Here is a 20,360-nt window from a genome sequence, read left to right on the forward strand (position 1 = left end):
TAAGTGTGAAAAAGGACCACAGTCATTTATTCTGTGAGAATTTTGAAAAATGAAACTACATCAAGTCTGAATGTTGATCACTTTATTAAACTGTTATTTGATACATTTTGAATGTAAAATGTTCTCTGTTACTATTAGCTCATACATCACTTATCAGAAGTTCAGCCTGCCAGTGAGGTAAGGAAGTCCCCGAATTCTCTATCCCATCCTCACGTATTTGACGCTTAAAAATCACGCAGTATTTAAGTCTTTTACCACTTGAAACGGAGGACCATATTTCCCTGTTTTGTGTAAAGGGTTTGGCCGGATGATTCCCGTTTCAGCGGAAGGAATGTTGGCGTTGCCCTGCGGAGCCGCGAGCCCTCGGCTGTGGCAGGACTCGGAGCTGGGGGAGGTGAGCCACCCTCGCTGCCCTGCGGCAGGGCCCCGCGGTGCTGCAGCCAGTGCCTGGTACCTGAGCCACCACTGCTAGCTGAGAGACTGGGGTTTTTACAATATAATTACAATACATTTTTTAATATATATATATATATTACTCTGATAAATGTGAAAGAACAACATTCTTCTAAAATGCAGAGTGGAGACAATTTTATAACGCAGCTTCCCCCCCCCCCCCCCCCAAGCAATATGTCAGTGAATATATAGACAGATTAAAAAAAAACCACTTGCCTTCCTCTGCTATTTTGGAAAATCGGATAAAGCAAAGCAAAAGTAGGTTACTCTTCCTTTTTGTTTGTCTTGTCTCAAAATAGGTGTCTTTCAAAAGGGTATTAAAACTTATAAAATGTGCCATTGCTCATTCCATAGTTGGCTTTAACGCTGAAAAACATCAGGTATGTAAAGTTACCCAAGTACAGCTATAAGGTTTAAAAACTTTTATGTTTCTAAAATTAATGCCATTAGTAGCAAAATAAAAAAACTGGCATATGAACCAGTTAGTGTTTAAAATTCAGAAGTAGATCGAGATCTCTCTCTTCCGGAGTGTAAGATGCGTTGCTTAAGCTACAGCAGGACCAGGGTGTTAGTCTGCAGTCTGGAACGACAGGGGGGCTGCCCTGCTGTCAGTCCCGTGGAGTCTCCTGACAGAGTTAAAATGCAGCCCGCTTTCAAATGCAATTTTACAGCATTTCTGTGCGTCTGTAGCGGTCATTTTCATGCGTGTATAAAACGTCAAGTATCACAGGGGGTTTTTCACTGTTGTTACATCCTCAGAATGACCATTGCACAGGCTGCACGCTGAGCTGTGCGTACATCCTCCTCGTCAACCTCCAGTTCTCCCCTCTCGCCTAGTACCAATTAATGGCTCTGACTTGCTGAGAAATCCTGACACTAACATAAATGTATTTGGCTATTCCAATTTTTTTGTCCTGTATTTCAATGGAATACAGTAAGTTTAACAAAGGTCAGACGATTACTAAGGATTCCTAGTGTCCTCAATTTGAAACAAACAATCCTCCTCCTTTTTCTTCCTTCCCCCTGCCCCTTAAACTGTTTTATTCATGCCTCCGCTGAACATGCACATCTGTCTGAGCACAGTAACAATACCTATTTTTCCAAAGAGGCTTACACTAGGGAATGAAATCAAAGGACCAAATATCACAAAATACAAGAAGTTATTTGTGTTTGAGGGGAATTAGGGGAAACCCAACATTTGCCCAGCTGATTGCATCTTATTGATGTGAGACCTTTTTTTTTACTATTTTTCTGTTTGGATGAGTTCTTCAATTTTTCCACACCTTGTGCTGTTCTGTAAGTAATATCAGTAGGCAAGATGTTGAGGTTCATGTGAGCTAAATTACAAGGGGAACTGTTTTCAATCAACAAGGTAGTAATTCGAGGGAAATGCTCACATTACTAACTCAAATCAAATACTGTTAAATTTTACATTCATTTCCTGTTCCTTGGGTATAATGTTGAAATTAAAGGCAGATTTTTTACCCCCCAGAGTGAGGATAACAAAATACATTCCTTGTTGCTTCTACAGCAAGTGTTGTCACACAACCTGTTTCTCTACTTTATTTGCCGTGGAGTGGACAGAAGTCCTGGGAAGATGAGAATGCAACCAGGTGAGGAGAGGGGATCTCTAAATGTGCTCTGGGTGGTTCTGCAGGCACGCGATGAAATCCTGGATCGATTGACCCTCGTAGCAGATCTTGTAGATGGTTGTAAATAATGGAAACCTAGAAGAATTACGTAGCAACAGAAATAGTTTTTAAAGTTTATATAAACGTTTCCGTTCCATTTATAATGGGAAAAAAAATCTTTATTTTTTTTAATTACAGTGCAAGGAAAGTGGAAAATTTTTCTTTATAATATAATTTTAACTTGGAGGTGTCTTTACTGGAAAACTATATAGGGCAATTAAAAGGAGCTTGGGGCAATTCTTGGGAGTGACAGCAAAGAACAGCTGTTTTGGAGACAAAATTCATATTCAGTATTTTTTATTTACAAAAAATCTTGAATTGCATATCCTCTTTTTCCACCTGTGTGCAAAATCTAGAAGACTAAAAAGAATTAAAATGTCTAATTTTCCTTTCCTGGTTTAAAGGGCTCTTTCCCTTTTTCATGCTGTCTTAGTCATTATGTGGTAAAAATGTGTCCCCTGAATGACTTGGAGCTGAGTGTGCAGCTAAGTGCAATTACAGGATATTTATTAGATCAAGTTTTGATCTAAAGTTCACATCCTGTCAAAATGATCTTTTCACTCTCATTTTTGAAAGACAATGCCACTCAAATCTTCCGTATCTGTTATAATTCTAATATTTTGTGTTTTTTTTTTTTTAAAGTATTCATTTAGTGCTGTTTGTCCTCTTCATACCACTAACGTATGAGAGGGAATGGGATTGGAGGGAGTTTAGTTTTTCTATTGTGTAAGCTGAGACAAAGGTTTCAAATTATAAATAATTTTACATTGTCCCAAACAATTAGAAGTACTTTTTATCTCTGCATTAATTGTTGCACTAAAGCATTGATATCAGAACATATTATTCAAGGCATATAAAAATTTTTGATGAGGAGTATGCTTCCAGATTTTATGCTGAGATAACCTAGTTAACATTTGCACTGAGAGCAGTATTGCTGCAAGCTGTAACAGTGATATAGTGAGAACAAGAAACCCTTTGACCCGTAGATCATGTTTGCAAGCTGACGCTGTGTACGGCCCTCAATCTTGTGTAGGGGGACAGGGATGTCTGGGGTAACTCCTTTGGTTTATTATTTCTTTTGTTTCCTAGATGTCTGTGGCTTGTTTCTTCTAACACTGTTAAGCCTTCATTGCATTCCACTGACCATGAGCTAAACTGAGCTCTAACGGTGGCCCAAGACGTAGAAAGCAGTTGTTATGGAAACAAACAAGATCATGAAACACAAGTACCATTACAGTTACTTAAACAATCATTTGTTCATGGTTACGTTTTCTTTTTAAACAAAAGCACTTACTTATCAAGCATATTTTTCTGTTTCAGAATCTTGTAGACTTCGGCTGAGGTCTGAGGACCTTGCAGCTTCTGTCCATTCAGCATCTCATTTTCCAGATCCTCAATGGACTAGAAGAGAGGAGACTGATTACTTGGATCAGAGGGGATACTGCTGTGATACCAGCAGTTATCAAGAAGGTAAACAGCTAATGATGCCTTTGTAAAACACAGAAGGAATTCTTCATGTTTTAGTTTAAGATATTTCAAAATCCCCCTTACTTTTCCTGTGCGAGCAAAGGCTTCTGCTACTTTCCTGTTGCGTCCGCCGTAGCAGGTAGTGATTAGATCAGCGACCCCGCAGCTTTCCAGAAAAGTGGCTATTGATACTGGTCCCCTGCAGAACATCTTGGCAAAGGCCACCATTTCCATAAGGCCCAAGCGTATAACCGCTGCCTTTGTATTATCACCGAAATCCAGTCCATCGCAGAACCCAGCTCCCACTGCTACAATGTTCTAAAAACAGTTTCGTGCGAAATATTGGGGAGGAAAGGAAATGATCAGGCAAGACATGTGGTTCATCAGCATGCTCTGAGCTTTAGCAAAATCCTACAAATCTGTCTTAACCCCGTTCACCAGAAGAAAGTTCGATTTCTAATGGCCATGAGTTTATGTTAATTACTGCTGAACAGAAGTAGCTGGGCTTCTAGAAGGTTGTTACAAAGTATCTTCTGTTATTCCCATGGGCAAAAATCAAAATTGTTTATTATAGTAATACTGCAATCACATAAGCATGTATGCAATTAATATTTTGTTTTTCTGCTAGTTCCCAGTTGGGGCTCACTGACTTTTCTGTTCTAACTATTTAAAATATCCCACATGGAGTCATGACTTTCCAGGTTTTCTCTGTGAATCTCTAATTTAAACAGACGTGTTCTATGTACTGATGCTGCAGTAAATCAAATTTTGGTTTCACCTGCAAAAACAGTCAGTAGAATTGCCCTTTTCTACAGCTTTAAACAAATCGCTCAGGATTCTAAACATCCTCACAACACCTCACCATTGTCCTGCATACCTCCTGTCCCACCTCCCAATTCCTAGCTCCTCAATAAGTGTAGTTCACTGTACATGGGTAATATGTCACCTAGTATTGCTGTTGAAGTGCTTGCTCCAGCGCAGAATTTTATTTTTTTTTTTTTAGCAAAGGCAGTGCCAAAGCAATGATTTCAAGAAGAGCAAATACTTCCCACAAAGCAGAAACAACCTCTGTCCCCTCTGTGCCTGTCCCCAGTTCCAGTCTGTGGCCAAAAGCAAAATCTGGGGGTATTTGGTTTTGTATGTAAAGAAACTTTTATTTTTGTATGTAAGGTTAGACAGGACCAATTCTTCCCTAGCCAGTGATCCCCTCTCCTTGAAGGAAAGGTGAATTTTTGAAGCACAAATGATTGGACGTATAAAACAGTACAAAGCATCACAGGCTGGAATTGCTTTCAGCACATTTAAAAGAAATCTCTGAATCCAATTCAAGTGCACTCTCATTGGTGACTTGGTGATTTTGGTATTGCTCTGATCCAGTCTGGGCTCTCAACCTGGGCATTGCTGAGCACTGCACAGACGTGCTGCCAACATAGAGCATTGCTTCTGATGCAAACTTTCTAGCAGGTTATTACTTGAACCATGGAAATAAGTTATTACCAGGAGCTGCTATATGTAGCGAGAGTCTTTGTTTCATGTGCTTATGGTGTGCAGACAAGAAAATACAGTGGACTAAGTTCTGCCCTCAGAAGCAGAGGTGCCTCTGGTTAAAGAAAGATGAAAATACAACTATTTTGAAATGCTTTGCCAGCACTTACAAGTAAATTTTCCCTTTTTAACAGATTGGAAAATGGACACACAAACATCTTGTCTGTGCTCACTCATCACACGGTGGCAGGACTCATATTATACCCTGTAGCTTACAGAAGACTCAGGTGAGGGTATAATTTGGCCCTAATAAAAACATTTTGGTTTGAAACCACTCACTTTTAAGGCTCCACAAATCTCCACCGTATCAGAGTCAAGCACCACGGTAATCCTGAAATTGGGGGTCTGCATTAATTCTTTAAAGATCTCCCCTTGTTTTTCATTTTTGCACCCTGTGGGAAGGAAGGATGAAAGTTAGAGCATTTTTGCAGTGTTTCAGAATACACACAATTAACTGAAACCTGACACAAGGCCCCAGGGATCTCTTTACTGGGACCGCAAAAACCTAACTGGGTGTTGCTAAACAAGAGATTTGTGTGACAGCAGTTCCTGCTGCTGAAAGCCAGTGTTAAATGTCTGCAAGTCCCAGGGCACTGTCCAAGCACCACTGAATAACGCTTTAAAGAGCTTAAAAGTAGATAGCCCCTAGCACAGCTTTCTGCCTGAGAAAGCTGGTATAACCACAAACCCTGCAAAAGATGGATCTGATCCTGCCAGCCCCAACTTCCCCGAATATCACGCTGCCTCCCTGAACCAGCTCGGCGGGTGCCGCACCCGCCGCATGCCCCTGCCTCCTCCAGAGGTTATCCTGTGGCCCGGCCACGGGTGAAGTTAAACCACAGCTACCGGCTCTAATTTGCTCTTTGCAATAGTTACCAATGGTGGTTTCACAGAACTTCTCATCAGCCACTTCTTTGGCTATGTTGGCCCCCATGAGCACACTGATTTCTATTTTCAGTTTCTCTCGAATGAGGTCAGATATGAGCTTCAGGCCATCAGGACCCTCATCGATCCCCTGAATAAAAGACAATAGTCAAAGCCAAGTTATTAGAATAGGAGAATGACAGCAGTAGAGCACTGGTAAAGCAGAAGGTATCCTATTGCCTGCAGCTCTCTGATTTTAATTGGAAGGATTTGGGTCTTATATTCAGTAGCATTAGCCATTAATACAAATGCTCTGGGTTTGTACTTTGATAATTGCAAATTCAGGGAGAAGGTAGCAACAGTTGAGGTAACCCTGCAAGAGCCCCACATCCAGTGCTGCTGTTCTGAGGCTTTCTTTGATGCTCTATTTTTCCTTTGTGTTAAATTCCTGTAGAACAGAACAAGAGTTTCACATTAAGTCCACAGGAAGTGGCTTTTTTGCAAGATCTAAGTATTAATCTGAGTGCTTCGCTGGTATGAAGGAGTATGCTGAACTGTCTTGGGTTTTTTTAAGCTAAAGAAAGAAGTAAATTTACAGGAGTTTCCTCCTCCCATTCTCCTCTCATCTGTGTGCTGCTGCTTGTGAGATAATTTCTATAGGGGAAAAAAAGGTGGGAGGAAGATCTGGTCTTGCAGTCTGAAAACTTGAATTACATTTCTTTCTTTAAAATTTTAAATTAGATATTTCCTATAATGCAATCAAAAGAAGAAGTGGTAGACTATATTCTTATGCTTCGCCCCTGGCTTTTAGTTTGAGATTCTCTTAAAATATTATTTTTTTTCAAGATTATGATAATCTGGTACCTCTAGCCTTAAAAAGAGATTCCTCAGTTCATGCCGGATTGAAATTGCTTCAGTTCTGCAAAATCATTAGTCTTATTTTGCTGTTTTTAATGCTGCCAGGAACAGCTTTAGCATGTACTTGAAAGAGAGGCACTTTGACCCAGCACTCTTTCCAATTAAGAGTTAATCGAGGCTGTAGTCTGATGAGTATTTTTCCTGGTAGCAGCACCAGCTTCTGTAGCCCATCCGCTGCCCGTTTTCACCTCCATGCTGGTCCAAGTGGGAACTGATCCCAGCTAAAGATGTCTGGCAAAGACGGTTACTCTTAGCCCAGCTGGGTTGCCCCATCCTTTCCTCTCCGTGGCCACATGAGCAGCAGAAGGGCTGGCAGAGGCTGGGTAAGTTTTAACTCTCGCAGATTGAAGTGCTTGTGTTTATGGAGAGCATGCAGCTGAGGAGTGGAGCTCCTACCCTTAAGTTGAAGCTACTGACTCCATCCAGATTGAGTCTTGTGGAGACGACAACTTACCTTGATCAGTGAAATTCCAAATGTCCCGGGTTTTATCTGGCCTGCGATCTGCTCACAGATTCGTCCGACAAATTGATGTGGCAGAACGAACACTAAAATATCTACCCCATTTGCTGCTTCGACCACGTCTGGTACAGCCACCTGGGACAAGAGTGACAACTGAAATGAGCTCCTCACACTTTGCAAGATACCAACATGCCAAAGCCATTGAAGACACGCTGCAAATGTCCATAACTTTAACTGGCAGTGTGGTGTAGCTGCTAGCCCTTCATGTGAGCAACTGCAGCTCTCTTCTGAAATATCCAAAGCAGCCTAACTATTTTAGGCTTGGATTTTTTACAATTTTGCTTTTAACTTGCCTCCCATCCCAGCCCTGTGTGGATAATCTGGGGAAGATGATATACTTTCTAAATTTGCACTGTCTTGGGAAGCCCCTTTGCTGATTCAGCTTCTTCAGGTGGTTCCTGAAGATATTGAGCAACTCCATATGGTTCTGCTGGAATGAGTGGTAGTACCAGGGAGCACAGGAACGAAGCAGGGTGGTGAGACAGAGCCTCTTCTGGCAATCTTTACTTTCCATAGATCACCAGATGAGAGCTACTCAGGAATAAGCTATATCAAAAGGCAGAGATTATTATCACATTTGGGGTGGGATGTGTTTTTTGTTTTAAATGTATAGTAACTTGAGCAATAGTTAGAAAAATTTACCCAACGTGCTTAATAACTAGCAAGCTGTATCTTCCTCCAAATGCTAGTGTTACTCAGAACAACAATTCAAGCCAGGCTACAGAGGCAAGGGCAGGTGAACCTGAGCAGTTTACAAACAGAGCAAACATCGCCCTTGGACGCAGCCTTGGAGCACGCAAGCGGGATTCCCGGCGGGAAAACCGGAGCTGCTGCCAGCAAGGCTGCTTCTCCGGGAGGACAGCGAAGCGGGAGCAGAGGCTGGCAGCGCTGTACACACAGTGCTCCTCTCTCAAAACTGTTGCTGAGCAATGCAAGGAAAAAATTAGTTGTGGGTTGTTTTTTGTTTTTTTTTTTTTTCCTCTCTCAGTTGGAGATGAAAGTGTGAGGGTCCCTGCAGGCTTTACTGCAACCAGCTGATTTCTGCTGGTAATGCCTCAGACTTTGCTACGGACAGGATGAGGCTGATCTCTGGCGATGATGACAAGCCTGTTGATCTGCTAGAGGGTTGTAAAAATAACAGTGACAAGTCAATTGTAACCCAGGAGAACCGTGTGCCAAGTTCAAACCACAGGAGTGCAGATATGCAGTTGCAGCACTGAATGGAGTACTAAATACAACCACTCTCCAAGCGAGAGGCCTCACCACGTGTAGTGCCTTAACTTCCTCTTACAACCACAACTGTTCCAGAAACATGGCACTACTTTCTTTAATTCACAAAACAGTGGCATTTGGCAAAATCTAGAACAGCCAAAACCCCTCACCTTGCTAGCTTCAGTAGCAATAAATTATCTAAGCTGATTAATTTGAGATGCATAACTTGGTGTTTTAAATGTTCATGAAAATGAAACACCTTATCTTTTTGACGGAATTAACAGCATTATTAATTATAGCAGTGTGTTGCTATCCTGAAATCACCCATGAGCCAATAGCTCATTATTCATCTCCTTGTAAGCCACAGCTGTTAGCTGTGCTGTTGCTTTCTTTTTTAGAAGGGAGAGCAGTAACTTTCCCTTTTTTCCAGACGATGCTGTGGGTTTGCAATATCTCAGCTCTGTGCAGACAGATCTCTGCCTGCCACTTCTAGAGTTATGCTGATTTCTGCCAGAGAGGAGGATGGTGTGTTACCAGCACCTGACACAGTTGGGTGTCTGAAGCTGCGTGTGACACATGAGACAAGCAGAAGTCACAGAGTCAGTTATATTCCAGTGAGTTGTATGTCAATATCGAAGTGAGTTAGGTAGCAAACCAGAATGAAGCAGTGAATTACTTTCTAGTTTTAATCTTGCCAGATGTTGCCTCCTTTACAAAAAAATAAAAATATTTCAATTATTTTTATTTCTTTAAACTTACCACATTTTTGGGTATCTTGTATCCAGGCAGATATTTAACATTTTCATGTTCCTGGTTGATTATTTCTGAGAGTTTTCTTCCATTAATGATCTCTTCAAATACCCACATCTTGACAGTAGGATCAAATCTGTTGGACTTCTGGACATTTTTGCCAATGATTCTTGCTATGGCTGATCCCCTTTAAAAAGAAAAAGATTGAAATACCCAATAGAAAACAAATAATTTTATGGTGAATTGGAAACACAAAATACTTTAAACAGAATAACTCATAAAAGGCCTCTGCTATAAAGCTGTTTAGGGGCTTGCTACATTTATCAGAAAGCTTTATCCACTACTCTCATCAAAACCCCCTCATTTTAAAAACACAGAAAGTAGAACCAGGGAAAACTTAACTGTAATAAGGGATCTGAAGTCATACTGAAGATTATAAAGTGGGAGTGTGATGTACCATCAACAGCACTAAAAATACATTATCTGGCATTAAAATCTCTCTTACTCCTTGGATAATTCTTTTTTTCTGAAGACGAACAAATGTAAAGTAATCCAGGTGGTAAAGTAGTGCTGAATGATCTTGCTGTGACAGTCCTTGTGCATCTCGTCTAAAATAGATGCATCCCACTTTCCCACTGATAACAAACTATTGCAATAAGGATTTTATGTAAGAGTTAAGTCCTCAGAAATTGTTCTTTTCTTAAAAAAGAAAAACCACACCACAAAATCTTCAACTTGACGGTCTCTTTACTTATTGCTCTAATTATCACTGTAACAGGATCTGTAATAGTTGCAGCCTGAGGATATTTTAACCATCCAGTTTCTTCTTCTTCATTCATGCTGAGCATTTTTTAATCTCGGTTCAGACAATACTTTTATTTCCCCATCACCACTGCAGCCTTTCAAACATTCACTTACTTTCTGGGCAAGAGAGAATTAAAAACCCTGCAGAAAATATTGGAAGTATTGCTTAATGCTCTTTAAATTATATGGGGAGGAGGGGTGATTATTTTTACCCCTCTGTTTCCTTCTTCCATTTTAATGCTACTTTAGCCTTTCAAGTACTGGCCATTTTACTAACACAACTGGAAGAGGAGCTCCAGCTGCAACACTCTTGTCCTCTGACCCACTTGGTACCACACCTGCAGTGAGGAGCATGAACAGGGTTTAGCTGTGCTATGTTTTCTGGAACTGATAAAGGTCTCAAGTATATCCAAGACAAAGTCCAGATGGGTCTGTGCCGCCAGAGGTTCAAAGGGAAACGATGTTGTAACTGGCTCTCCTTGGCTCAACCATATTTTCGATGTAACAGGTTTGCACAAGGCTGAATTGCTCAATAAGTAATAAAAGAATTAGGGTTTCATCTTAACCTTTAACGATAAAGAAATCCTACTGAGATCAGATTTCACTTGCTCAGTGTTGACTATATGGTGTTGACTATATGCTATATCTTGAGCTGCCATAATGCTTTTTTGGGGTATCTTTTGTTTTGGGTGGTTTTGGTGGTGTTGTTGGGCCTTCTTTTTGGTTGTTTTTTTTTTTTTTTTCTTTTTTTAAAGGCTGATTGGCTTTGGTCATTTAAAATATTTAGAGAAATGTTTTAGGGGTGAACCTTTACTGTAGGAGTTCTGCTTTTTTGAAAGAGAGGCATGTAGTTGTATCATACATTCATATTATTTATATAATTATGTTTATTCTGTTTCTCTTGCCCTGCTATGGAAAGAGCACAATCAAGGCTTGAGCTGAGGATGAATTGTGGCTCTGCACAAGAATTGTGTATTAATAAGAAAAGTGGTTTTTTTACAGATAAACTTGAGATCTAAATTCATTGTTCAGGTAGTGCTGGAGTCTCCAGTACAACCTGGAGGATGAACTTAGACCTCAAGCATATCCATAAAAATAACTTCTCTAGCTATGTACCAAGTTCATATGATTTTCTGTTTAAAGATGCAGACTCCAGCTCTAACCTCTGAAATCCTGAATGGGACTCACAGCTCTCAGTAGATAAATCTGATCTTCCAGCAGAGCTGTCATTAACACCACACTTGGATGTTACCACGCAAGTATTTTCCTATTGACAAGATAATCAGTGAAAGTGTCTCAGGCATAAAGGTAGCTCCATAAATTACAGTAATTTTTTGTTTGGTTTCTCTTTAGATGAATGAGAATTTGGAGTAGTCTTCAGGGAAAATACCTCACCACGAAACCATCAAACAGTTTAGAACCTGATGCTCTGTTTGACTTAGTCCATTTAAAATTCAGTTGCCACTGATCAACCTTGGGAAGAAGAATTGCTTTGTCTGTGAAGGTGGTGCTCAGTAGACTACATAGGCTTGGCAGAAGAAGGCTACTTATGCAAACAAAACCAAGGACATTCACATATAAAGACTTTGCCATGGTTTTATTTTGTCCAAAAACTCAGTTTAGTGAAGATTAATAGAAGGCAGAGAACTCCACTTAGATAATTTTTGAAAGTAAGTGAAAACTGTCAATCGGGTTTTTTTCCCCCCCAGTTATGTTAATTCATGTTGGAAGTGATTTACACATTTCTAAGAAAAAGAAAGCTTTTATCTGGAGATTTCCTCTCAGTATAATGAGAAAGCTTTGATGTAGAATAACTCAAATAAGACCCCTTATTTACATATGTGAATATGAAAGTGTTTGTGGCATACATCAGATCTGGTGAAAAATAGAGCTGAGTGGACCCCATGAGGCACCTAGTCCTTTCCTTATACAAAGGGCAGTCAAATATACTTATGCTGTCCCTAATAGTTTTTCTGAGGTGGCCTTAAAGACCTCAGCAGTTCCTTGTCTCTTCCCTTCCCCAACCAGCCCATCCCAGGACTCTGCTATCCTTAGCATTAGAAAGATCATCCTCATGTTTGACCTAAGTCTTTCTTACTGCAGTTTAAACCTATTAGAAGCGTGGAATATTGTTTTTCTCCTTTAGATGCTTAAAGATGATTGTGTCTTCCTCCAACCCGTTTCTTAGCCAACCACCCCAATTTTTTTTTTTTTTTATAGTATTGCTCAGGCTGGAAGGGACTATGGGAGGTCTCCAAAGTGGGAACAACACAGAGTTCAGATGGGTTGCTCAGGCCTTTGTTCAGCTGAGCCTTGAAAACTCTCCAAGAACCATCTCCTCTCTGGGCAACCTGCCCCAATGCTTTATTTTTCTCATAGTTATGTTTTTGTGGTTTTTTCTTTCCTCTTTTTATACACTGAGTCAGAACTTCCTCTGGTTCAATTTATTACCTCTGGCTCTTGTTTTCCTTCCATGCACCTCCATAAAAAGCCTGGTTATCTGTCCCTGTTGAAGACAAGAACCTAGTTCAAGCTGGATCTTCGCTGAGGACTCTGCAGTCCAAATGAATCTAAGAAGATTGAGAGAGCTTTTGGATGCTGAAGGGCCAGGCAGTGAATTAAACCTCTATTTTTAAAAACGGATAACTGAACCATGATTAATGTAAACACAAACCCTCCTGCACCTGGCTGGCAACCGCAAAATGCAGTGCAGCTCTTGCTTCGCTTCGCCATATCACTCGTGAGTCTCCTGGCAGCGTTGGCATGGTAAGTCCCTGTGACCTGCTGAACTTCTGCAGCTGACATGAGGTATTGCAACATCCTGCGTCACATGGCAGCCACGTTTCTGAGCTCCAGGAAGGACTCGGGAGCAGTGATCTGAACTGTCACCCAAATATTCAAGAGGAATATAAGAAAAAAATAATGTTTGCCAAAGATAAACATTGTATTTCTATGTTGTGCTAATAGAACCTGTTCTGCCACAGAGGCTATGAATAGATGTGACTTAAACATCAGAGCACAATGTTGAGCTACTCCCCAAAAATTTTACAGTCTATGTATGTGGTAGGAAGCAAGAGATGGGCCCGGGGAGACAGGCAGTATGAGTAAGTAGATAGTACTGAATGAGCTGAGGTCTCTGTATCTCTGTGGCATAACTCTTCCTGAGTTTGTAGGTACATGTGAAAAAAAGAGAACTTTCTCGAGTACAGCTCTGAAGGAAGACAACGAAGTGGTGTTGGCAAATGTCTTATGGCAAAGGGACAGCCTGGGGAAGGCAGGAGGTGCTTGCTTGAGGATGCAGCAAAAGAATGATGAAGGCTGTCACTTGTGGGCTGACCAAAGGTAAAAGCTGACTGCCAGACACACAGCCTTGGCTGTGGAGGGGCTTGGAAGTGACAGTGAGCTGCCTGCACAGGCTTGGGTGCCTGTGGTTAAGGTGAGGGAGAAGAGGGGAGCTGGGGAGGGATGCAAGCACTGGAATGACACGGTGAAAGTGGCAGTCAGAGAAATGCTGGTGCAGAAATGATGGGGCAGGACTGCATCCGTCAGGGCCAGAGAAATCCAGACACAATGACGATATGTTCCTGAAGAAGACTTAGCTGTGCAGCTACGTGTGAAAGGCTGTATCTGAGAGATGTCATGCACAAAGAGCCTGTGATCCAGAAAGAGCATGCATGCGGGGGCTTAGAAAGCAGTGGACTGGTTTTGCAAGGCAGGAAGGCAAAGAGGCATGCTTTAACTGTGCTGTGTTCTCAGCAACTCACAAGCAACCACTCCCTCACTTATCGATTATTTTTTGGCATTTGCTTCCATTTAGCTGCCAGATATTTTAAAAACCTTAAGGAGCTTGCCTTCCTTGAACAAAAACAATCCATAGAACTACCTGGAGGATGGGTTTGCTAATCTTAAGTGCATGCACATACATGCTGGTCTGTTTGTTTGTGGTCAGCTTACATAAACAGTAAGAAAAGTAAGATGCAAAGTCCAGTGAGATAGGGTTTACTGACTTCAGTGGGGTCTGTCAGACTCAAGGAGATCTGGAGAGCCGTGCTTTTGTCCAGACTAGGGAGGACTAAGCACTAGGAAACATATTCTTATGAACAGGGATAAAGATAAATGGTGCGACCTGAACGCAGTGCTTGTACAGGGCTGTATCTGCATCGAGATGCCAGACGACATGCTGACGAGGGTGGAAGTGAAAGGTGCCATTTAGTCAGGGCTTTAAATAAAGCCTCTGCCCCGGCTCCTTCAAAGGAATACTACAAACAGCACCACTGCTCTGCTCACTACTCCGTGCTTGCACTGAACCTGCCCGGGCCCTGCCACGGCCACGCACGACCACCGGGGCACGGCTCCGGGCTCTCGCTGCCCTGTCACCGGGCTTTAAATGGCTCACCCGCCCCGGCGATGCGGGAGCCGGTGCGTCTCCCAGGGACGGCGGTCCCCGCCCACGGAACCCACAAGGCCGACGCGGGGCACGGTCGGGACCGGGGCCGCGGTTTCAGGACCATGGAGACCCCCCCCCCCCGGGCCCCCGCCGCTCCCCGCCCCGGACCTGTTGCGAGGCCCCCGGCAGCGGCGGGGGGAGCCGGCCCGCTGCGGGGAAGGGGGGGGGGGGGGGTGCAAGAAAACAATGAAGGAATGAGATAAAAGCGAGGGAAAAAAAAAAATGGGATGGAAGGGAAGAGGGCAGGGGAGAGGCGGGGGGGACGGAGGGTTGCCCCCCACCAGCACGCTGCGGCACTCACCAGTTCCCCGAGCCGACGATGCAGACGCGGAGCGGCGACATGCTGCGGGCTGCCCGCCCGCCCGCCCGCCGCTGCGGCTCGGCTCGGCTCGGCTCGGCTGGGCTCGGCTCGGCTCGGCTCGGCTCGGCTGGGCTCGGCTGGGCTCGGCTCGGCTCGGCCCGGCCCGGCCCGGCTGCCAGCGCCGCCCCTCGGGGCCCGGCCCCCGGTACCCGCGGGGGGGGCCGGGCGGGCGCGGGCGGCGGCCCCGGGGCTGGGCCACCCCCCCGGCCCCGCCTGCGGCCCCGGCGGCTTCTCTGCCCGGGCTGCTCCGTCCCCGGGCGTCCGCTGGGACCGGGGGGAGGCGGGGGGGGGGAATGGGGAAAATGGTGCCTTCTCTGAAATTCACGGGGGTGAGGAGCTTGCGTGGGGAGGGCGGGGGAGCCCGGCACTTCTCGTGGCGCGGGCCGTTCCTGCCCATCGGCAGCCCCCCCCCAGGGTTCCTGCAGGGTGGGTGAAGTGGCGGGGTTCGGGAGGGGTACAGGCTGGGCCCTGAGGTCGAGGTCCCGCCCGTCCCGCCAGCCAGACACCTAATGGCTTAAATTCTTCTGATAGATGAGGAGCACTGCTGGGGGAGGTTATGAGTGCGTTTGCAGAGCCAAATTCAGCTGATGGATCATGGACTGTATCACAGTTCTTAATGTGGGACATCAAATAAAAGTTACCTGCAAGGAAGGACAAAGCAGTGTCGTTCCTTTTCTCCTACGTGGTCTAATCATGCATGACGCCCTACAAATTACCACATTTTACCTCTCAGCCCTCCACTACACCCTGTCCCTTCTTCAAAGCAGCCTTCTCTCTCATTTTTGAGCCGAAGAGCTGCATTTTTGCTACTTTCCCTGCGCTTACACTCCTGTTTCCCCTCCTCCTGCCATGCCCAGGCTCTCCTCCCTGCCGGGGGCTGTAGGCTCGGCGGTGACCACATCTGCTGCCCTCGCACCGGAGCGTGGCTCAGCGTGACAAGGACAAGGACGCCTGGCCCCGCCATTCGTAGAAGGAGGCTGGCTGCCAGCGTTTCAGAAGCCTGTGGGTGTTTCTGGAGGTGCACATATGTTGAGCTCGCCTGCTGTCAGCTTCATTGGCTCAGCAATTTGTGCGTCCTGATGGCGGTGAGAGTGTTTGGGAACATTACAAACAAACTAGGGCAAAATCCTGCAGAATGATGTCTTGAGAAAATGACCAGGACAGGTTGCTGAAAAGGAACTTGTGGCTGGGACCCTGGGCAGGTGTGGAGCCTGATGAGGAGCTCTGGGAGAAGATGCATTACCCACGTGCACAGTTTGAGCACAGCCAAGACACAAGAGCCTTTCTCCAGTTCCAGGTGCGTTTCCTCCAGTCTCCTCCTTGTCTACCATGATTTGCTCTTTCCCTGGGTGTATAGCTCCTCCTTAGCTCTCTTCTCTCTTTAACTTATTCCCCACAGTGAAAAAGATCTACCGTGGAGGTGAGGAGGAGCCATCATCCTTCTCGCCCTGTTCAGCCCCTGAGAGTTCTCTGCTTCTTGCAAGCGCTTCTGTCCCGGTGAGTCCCCAGGCCCCAAGGGGAGGACACGCTCACTGAAGCACTGGCTTCTGCAACTAACGCCTGCAACAGACGATGTCCCTGGTCTATATAGCACGTAAGTATTGCAAACTGTAATGGTTTCATCTAAATTAATATGGGCGCTTTTAATTAAAAAGGAGAACTGTATCAGTTCAGTGGCCTCTGGAGTGATGGATTTATGTGCCCTCCCCATTCAGGTTGCACTGACCATTTGGTCGGTGCACAGAAGCTGGCAGGGGTGAGGCTGGCAGGGGAGGAGCAGGCAGATGGATACGGCGGCACCTGTGAAGAGCGGAGGACGCGGCCTGGGACTGTGCGTGCACACATTAGCCTATACATCTGTGACACTAATCGGCTGTGGAAGTAGATAACTTGTACTGCTGATGAACTGTCCTCTGGATTTGTGCAGTCACTGCTCCATGGAGATGGATAGGAGAGCATTCACGCACAAAGGACTGTTCCGGGCAGTCTGCAAGGCAGTTTTACTCAGCAGGTTCAGATGTCAAGGCTATCTCAGTGAGGGTGTTGTATGGGGACACAGAACGGCCCAAGAATGGGTCATTTGTCAGATTCTAGAGCCCTGGAGCCATACAGCACACATGGGCAGATGCTGATGCCTATTGTTTTATCAGGCAAGAAGAATCTGTTCTTTCCCGAAAAGGCAAAATGTTTGTTTTTCCCATCAGCCCAGGAGCACCACCTCTCAAGTGTGAGTCATTAGCACATAACAGACATAAAAGCTCGGTCCACTTAACAGGGAGGATAGACAACACGCTCAAGACCACCCCCACCCAAGCTCACCTGATCTTCTGCACCTAATGGGTCATGCACGTGTCAGCAACTGGTGATTACACAGCCAAAAAATTTTCCTCTGCCTAGCAGCTAATGCAAACAGAAAAACCTCATTATCAGTGCTGCAAAGGCAGGGCAGCCAACAGGCATTCTTTCTAAGCCAGGTGTGGCTCTTTCTATGATGGTAATACAGTCTTCCAACACCTTGAAAAATGTGACTGAGAAATGCCAAACTGGGCAGGCACCAGGCAGAGGATGGGCAGGGAGAAGCAGTGGGGCTGGGTGCTCTGTAGAGAGGGACCTGAGGGCAAGGTAAAGGGCAGTACGCTCTGTCTTACGGTATAGATACAGCCATTGTGTACTTTGCTCCCTCAGCCACCAGTTGGTGATGTTTGGGCACCCTACACTATTGGGTGTGTAGGGTAAACCAGGTGAGTATGGGGTAGGGCCAGTCCTTGGTTTTCCTTCCCTGCACGAGCTGGAGCTGGGCCTGGAAGGAGACTCTCTGCCCCGTTCTTGCTTCTACCTCACAGCCTTATCGTGCTCCGTCTTAAAACTGGTTTGGTTTTGCCCCCTCTTCTCCTACTGAGAAGCTGTTTGCAACCATTACTCTTCTCACAGCAACAGCCCTTCTCATTTCATATCTGATTTATGACCATATCCAACTTAGCACAAGCACTTACACCCATATCTGTTCTAGCACAAGCACTATCTATAAATGTGAATGATTCTTCTTCCGTGATGCTTATTCTCTCCCTCTGACCACCTTAAACCCCACATGTATTTACAGAGAGGAACCGGATCCCTTGCCACTGATCATTTTGTCAAGCTCAGCAAGACATGCTCTCTTATCTCCTCTTTTCTCTTCCTCTGATTATCTGGATAGCACTTCTCTGTGTACCCGTTCCAGCATAAATTCAGGCTTGCTGAACACTGATAACCTGAGTGATACTCTAAAATCTCAGCAGAATTTTACCTGGGGCCTTGTATATATTTACTTATTGTTCCTGGAAATACATGGCATGCTACATGTAAGACTGCATTTACCTTTTTAATAGCTACATCAGGCACATGACTCTTCCTTTTCTGTTGTTCATAGTGGATAATTTTTAATTCATAGCAGAAATTTTATCAATCTCTCAGTGCATGTCTCTGCATTTTATGCTGTCACATTTCATCCCATGCCTGTTACTAGGGCATAACTATCATACAATTCTTCCTGTAGGATTTCCTCTCTATTGAAAATGTCTCCCAACTTTATCGTTAGCAAATTTCATTACCCCACTCATCATTTTTTGTGCCAAGCTAACTAATGAAATTATTCAGTAAGACCAATTCCTCCAGTCCTACAATTTTGCTATCAGCCCTATCAGCAGTTTGCTCCCCCAATACTGTTCCTTCAGCATTTTATAGTGTTTAGGTTAATCCTCATCTTTCTGAGTTTAACTAATAATTATCTAGGTAATATCAAATCAAATGCTTTACCAAAGTCCAGGTTGATAAGATTTATTAGTTCTCCTTTGTCCACAAACGCAATTATCTTAACAAAGAAAGACGTTGGATCAGTCTACATATAACATGCCTAGCTTATACTTTAACCCATTTTCTGCTTCCCTCCACCTCTTTTGTTACTCATGGCTAACATTTGCTCTGAAAAGCTTATAGATTTCAGTGTTGGAGTTTATTCAGTCTTCAGAAGTGAAGGGTAAAGAACTCTTGAGTTTTGTGGCTGTGTTGCATGTGATAGTTTCCATATCCATGCCCTTTAGCCCATTAAGTGTGCTGCCTCTGCTCTCTGGGGTTACATTTTCTTCCTTATGGAAACTGAAGCAATATATTCCTTTAGCTTTTAGATATCTGCCCTGCTGTTATTGCTGGTGATGCTTTCCTTTGTTTCCTTTGTAATCATGCAGCTAATACCCTTTTGTTCTTATTTTCCTTCCCTGTGCGGGTTTGACTGATTTGTTTTGGTTTTGAGCTGTACCTTAATTTTGGATGTTCGAAGGATAGTTTTCTCTGCATGTCACTCTCTTCTTTTTTTTTTCACTAGGCTTTCTGTGTATTCCTAAGATGTCCTGCATTGTCTGCATCACAGTTCACATTCTTTGCGGGCATATGGAGCTATGGGTAGTATTCTGCCTTATTTTGTCTTATCTCTTTGGAGAGAAAGGAAGCCTCTTCTGTCTAGTGTCTACTTGGAAACAAAGCAGCATATGAATTTTGCACTCCCTGGGGTGGTGACCAGATAGCATTGCTCCTCGGCATCTCTAGGAATTCAGGCTTCAGAGTTTAGGGAAAGAGGAGCTGAAAATTGAGCTTTTTTTTTGCTGAACCTTGTGTGCTGATCTCAACGGGGCTCAAAAATTCAGCTTCCTCACATGTGTAGCCATGGGTAGGGTTAAGGTTGGGGGAGGTCTGGAGTTTAGAACAAGGGCTTTCAAGTTCAACCTGGGTGTAGCCAACCCACTGTGAGTGTTCACAGAAACCTTTCCCCGGCTGAGGTCTGCAGACTGTTAAAACCCAACCACTTCACCTCTCCCCAAACTGCAAGCGCCACACCTGATCCTCACCTTATGCTAGGCAGCCTGCTGGACATCATTAGCATCAAAATTGCTCATGTATCACAGGTCTCTTCATTTTCCACTGGAAAATATTTGCACAGAAGCTTTCCCTGAATTATATTCCAAATGGAAGATTTGTTTGGTTTAAATGTACATATATAAACAGGAAATTATTGTATGCTTGATTACTTTTAATTATATGTAGTAAATAATAACCATTTATATTCAGGTGGCATGTAATATCTCAAAGCAGCTCTTCCAGGATGTCAGGTACAAATAAATGATGTCAGTTTATGTCCCTTAGAGCTGACAATCCAAATTATTTACAGCTTTACAGCTTCCACACGGACTTCTTGCAGTCTGCTTTTACTGAGTCATGGGATCTAGAAAACAAAGCAACAGTGCAGTTTTTACTCCACTCATTTTATTGAGTTCTTTGCTGCAGGTTCTGATCTGA

The 20,360-nt window shown here is 44.0% G+C and overlaps 1 protein-coding gene across 1 annotated transcript; it reads right to left on the reverse strand.

Moving 5' to 3' along the window:
- Positions 1–67: 67 nt before the first annotated feature.
- On the reverse strand, positions 68–15,117 carry LOC104368597 (glycerol-3-phosphate dehydrogenase [NAD(+)], cytoplasmic). The gene is made up of 8 exons (XM_033003401.2): positions 14,973–15,117; positions 9,430–9,607; positions 7,393–7,533; positions 6,033–6,171; positions 5,436–5,548; positions 3,696–3,929; positions 3,439–3,545; positions 68–2,180 (listed from the first exon to the last, which is right to left on the reverse strand). The coding sequence occupies exons 1-8, from the start codon at positions 15,011–15,013 to the stop codon at positions 2,084–2,086; spliced, it is 1,050 nt and encodes a 349-aa protein (XP_032859292.2). The 5' UTR covers positions 15,014–15,117; the 3' UTR covers positions 68–2,083.
- Between the last annotated feature and the right edge of the window lie 5,243 nt (positions 15,118–20,360).

This window comes from Tyto alba, unplaced genomic scaffold, assembly GCF_018691265.1.
Source record: "Tyto alba isolate M040663 unplaced genomic scaffold, T.alba_DEE_v4.0 Super-Scaffold_7, whole genome shotgun sequence".
Lineage (NCBI taxonomy): Eukaryota > Metazoa > Chordata > Aves > Strigiformes > Tytonidae > Tyto > Tyto alba.

What these genes read in the sequence shown, in the direction of transcription:
- LOC104368597 (XM_033003401.2), bottom strand. Translation starts at nt 15,013, where the DNA reads ATGTCGCCGCTCCGCGTCTGCATCGTCGGCTCGGGGAACTG. An exon ending in GTTCTGTGAAACCACCATTG is followed by an intron (nt 5,549 to 6,032) that starts GTAACTATTGCA and finishes TCCTTCCCACAG; the next exon opens with GGTGCAAAAATGAAAAACAA. An exon ending in AGATTTGTGGAGCCTTAAAA is followed by an intron (nt 3,930 to 5,435) that starts GTGAGTGGTTTC and finishes AACTGTTTTTAG; the next exon opens with AACATTGTAGCAGTGGGAGC.